This window comes from Orussus abietinus, unplaced genomic scaffold (assembly GCF_000612105.2).
Source record: "Orussus abietinus isolate OABI.00-Male unplaced genomic scaffold, Oabi_2.0 scaffold1280, whole genome shotgun sequence".
Lineage (NCBI taxonomy): Eukaryota > Metazoa > Arthropoda > Insecta > Hymenoptera > Orussidae > Orussus > Orussus abietinus.
In genome coordinates, this window is record NW_019395464.1 from 3,342 (window position 1) to 7,589 (window position 4,248).

At 34.2% G+C, this 4,248-nt stretch overlaps 1 protein-coding gene across 1 annotated transcript; it reads right to left on the reverse strand.

The window, feature by feature from the left end:
- Nucleotides 1-2,491: 2,491 nt before the first annotated feature.
- Nucleotides 2,492-4,119, reverse strand: LOC105702636. Its single transcript, XM_023433764.1, has 3 exons — nt 3,957-4,119; nt 2,958-3,172; nt 2,492-2,806 (listed from the first exon to the last, which is right to left on the reverse strand). The coding sequence occupies exons 1-3, from the start codon at nt 4,117-4,119 to the stop codon at nt 2,492-2,494; spliced, it is 693 nt and encodes a 230-aa protein (XP_023289532.1).
- Between the last annotated feature and the right edge of the window lie 129 nt (nt 4,120-4,248).

Here is a 4,248-nt window from a genome sequence, read left to right on the forward strand (position 1 = left end):
TATTTTTTTTATTAAATGTTTGAAACATTAATATTATCTTGAGGTAACTGAAATTATAACATTAATGTATCATTAATATAACATGTTACCTCACCGAGTGGGAAATAATAACTAACATCTAACTTCCATGTTACTTTTATGCTACATAACATGTTAGCTTCAAAAACGTAACATTTAACCAACAGTTATATAACAGTGTTCACTGGGAATTACCATTACATAATTTCATTGAAAGTCTGGTCTGTCATTTAATATCAAACAATTGTCAAAAACCAAAAATAAATAAAGTATTATATAATTTTGGATAAAATTGCGTGATCTTTTTTATTAAATGTACGAAAAATGAATATTATTTTAAGGTAACTGAAATCATAACATTAATATAACGTGTTACATAACATGTTACCTTACTGAGTTGGAAATAGTAACTAACATCTGACTTCCATATTACTTTTATGCTACATAACATGTTAGCTTCGAAAACGTAACATTTATCCAACAGTTATATAACAGTGTTCACTGGGTCAACATGAAATTTAATTTCCTTCAAAATTTGTTTATTCTTATTTTCAAATTTTTTTTTGTGAACATTGAAATTTCACGGGTGTAGGCATCTTTCTTAAGGCCTCCATATTCACATCGTAAAATGTTAAACGATTCTAAATATTCAGTTAAAAAGAAAAAAAGGATCGTAAATTATTTTCTCACTTTCGTACCACCTTAATCAAGAAAGTAACAATCCACACGTTTCCGCGATACGCGAAACACTAACGACGGATTAAAAAATCTACACAATTATATGAAGCAATTGATCAATCGACACTGCCATGATAATTGTTGCCTAACAATGATCAGAGATCGCGTAAATAATTCAACAGCTGAATCGAGTGGAATCGGTTACATTAATCTAGATAATAATCATTTTACCGCATTGCTTTCAAGGATGCGCAATAATGCTTAAACAAGTAATTTGTTTAATTTTAGAAAAAGGATGAATTTTTATATTAACCAATCGAATGCACGGAAATAGTTCAGACTTCTTTTTACATCATTGTTATCAACTGAACACCAAACATAACAGTTATGTAACTTAAAACTAACAAATAACATAACGTTTGTTACAATGTAATAACCTAACAGTTACGTAACATGGAGNAGCGCCCTTAACACTTTTTATGTTAATCCACACAAAATTACTTTTTCTAATTGGGTGTACTGAATCGTTTTAAACTTTACAACGTGAATATGGAAGCTATGGAAAAACTCCTGGCATCCATAAAATTTCAATTTTCTAAATTTCTTTATAAACATTTTTAAAATATATTATGAAAAATGAAATTTCATGAGTGTCAGGACCTTCCTTAGAACCTCCATATGCACGTTGTAAAATTTAAAAAAATTCGATATACCCAATTCAAACAAATATTTCATTGGCCCTTAAGATGCCACTATCATATCCCCTTAATGATAATATGATGATACTGAATTATCAAATATTATCTGTACACGTTAACACTTTTTATGATAAATCCACACAAAATTACTTTTTCTAATTGGGTGTACTGAATCGTTTTAAACTTTACAACGTGAATATGGAGGCTATGGGAAAACTCCTGGCACCCATAAAATTACAATTTTCTAAATTTCTTTATAAGCATTTTTAAAATATGTTATGAAAAATGAAACTTCATGAGTGTCAGGACCTTCCTTCGAACCCCCATATGCACGTTGTAAAATTTTTAATAATTCGATATACCCAATTCAAACAAATATTTCATTGGCCCTTAAGGTGAAGTGAAACACGTCGAGGAAATTGATCGACGTCGATAAAAAAGATTTTTCTAAATGCCTACGTTGCTGACGTTCGTTTTTATATTGACAGCTGGGTTAAATTGTATTGGGTATTGTACCAAATGGCATACTCCGCCTGTCGTTTTCGTACAACAATTATCAAGAAATCGAAGTAAAACTCTAGAAATCCTCTGGATTCATGCCTTCTGGGGCCCTAATTGACTGTAGAGGGACCCCCTGCGCCATCTGTGATTTCCAGGTCAATTAATTTTTCACTCCGAGACCTCGTATTCCCATCGTTTTTGCAAAGAAACGCATACAACACTTTTTTTACCTTTATCCCGTTCAAATACGAGTTTATCGATTACCAGAGTGTTCTAAATTGTCGTAAAATTGTCCTGACCCTTTCGATTCTCATATCAGAGCCTTCGATAATCATACATTGATCGAAATATGAGAGCTCGACGCCATTTTGGTTCTGGTCTGGTCTGAATTAAAAAATTTGTTTACAAAATCCAAATTTTGTATGTGTCAGGACAATTCTTAGATGATCAGGAGTGATGTGTCAAAGTTTCGGACAGTTTGGTCTATTACCCTTAAAAAAAAGTGTTGTATTCGAATTGACTGATTTGAAAGGAGTTTCACTTCACCTTAAGATGCCACTATCATATCCCCTTAATGATAACTAGAAATCATTTAATCAGGCGCATCTGATAACATTAACTGGATCTTTTTCAGTGTTTAATGGATGATTTAACTTGTTGTTAATGATCTCCTTGAATTGGTTATTCTTGCTGACTATTAAGGCGATTGTCACTTCCTTAATGGGATCCAACGGCTCCAAAGAACAATTAATATAGTTCCTTAAGAAACGGTATGCACCGTCTGAAACTATCACAGCAAGTTTCTCGTTGTTACAGACTTGTCGAAGTCCATCTAAATGACTTTTTGGCAATTTGTCCGGCGAAACCATTGCTTTCTTTCCCAACAATTTCAAAACCGGGTTGCTGGTGACCTGTTAGAAGAAATTTTGTAAAGATTGCCAAAATTGCGTCACTCGTCAGACTTTTCGAAATTATCGCTTCTTGGAGATAAGTATTAACCCAATATAATGATTATTATATTATAGTGATGTTATCGAATATTATTAATTATGTGAGAACTACCTTGAACATGAAAAAATCTTCAGTATTATTGACAGCGAGGAATTTGTAAGTCCCGTCCTTTAAAAGTCCCTCCATTGTAGTGAAAGGCATGGTGACACTTTTGACAGCGAGGAAACTGATAAGATAAGCCGAATATGCTGCCAATATGACAGTGGCTGTCATGTGGACCACCACATGGATGATTTTCATGGGGGCCCATTCCGAATTAGGTATTCCTGAAAGAATTTATTTCATATCGAACGTTTAAGGTGAAATGAAACACGTCGAGGAACATGATCGACGTCGATAAAGACTATTTTTCTAAATGCCTACGTTGCCGACGTTCGTATTTATATTGACAGCTGTGTCGAATTATATTGGGTATTGTACCAAATGGCATACTCCACCTGTCGTTTTCGTACAATAATTATAAAGAAATCGAAGTAAAACTACAGAAATCCACTGGATTCGTGCTTTCTGGGGCCCTAATTGACTGCAGAAGGACCCCGTGCGCCATCTGTGATTTCCAGGTCAATTAAATCTTCACTCCGAGACCTCGTATTACCATCGTTTTGGCATACAAGCGTATACAACACTTTTTTTGCCTTTATCCCGTTCAAATGCGAGTTTATCGATTACCAGAGTATTCTAAATTGTCGTAAAATTGTCCTGACCCTTTCGATTCTCATATCAGAGCCTTCGATAATTGTATATCGATCGAAATATGAGAGCTCGACGCCATTTTGGTTCTGGTCTGGGCTGTTAACAATTTTTGTCCAAAAATCCAAATTTTGAATGTGTCAGAACAATTCTTAGACGATTCTTCGATCAAATGCCTCGACGTGTTTCACTTCACCTTAGATTAATTTTATGTAGATATCTAAGTGTATGAAATTTTTTCATATTTTTAATAATACACGCCGCCATTTTGAAAGCCTTCATAATGAAATAATGATTAACCTTGATTACAGAGAGCTCCAAACACGAAGAAAAACACATCAGAAAATGTGCACGTCGCACTTTCGCTGTCTAAAGACTTGACAGACATTGTCATTGCAATTGCTTTTATAGCAATTATTATTCCACTTGTTGCTATCAACAACCAACCGATGGAGACCCAAATTCCCGGACTAAAAGGCAAAGCGTATGTATTCCACTTGATAGCTTTTGACGTTGGTCTCATGATGTATAAACGACACCTGAAACGCCAAAATTAAGGTTTACGGCGATGTGAAAGTGGCGTCGAAGAAGTCTCTTAAGATCGTTCATGAAACTTTACTCCAAACTGGGTACATCGAATCGTTTAAAACGA

Bases quoted from the DNA above. Each gene is read 5' to 3' on its own strand.
- LOC105702636 (XM_023433764.1), bottom strand. From the start codon at position 4,119: ATGAGACCAACGTCAAAAGCTATCAAGTGGAATACATACGCTTTGCCT. The intron at 3,173-3,956 runs GTGCGACGTGCA...AAATTCTTTCAG, and splicing joins CAAGTCTTTAGACAGCGAAA to GAATACCTAATTCGGAATGG. The intron at 2,807-2,957 runs GTAGTTCTCACA...TTCTTCTAACAG, and splicing joins AAGATTTTTTCATGTTCAAG to GTCACCAGCAACCCGGTTTT.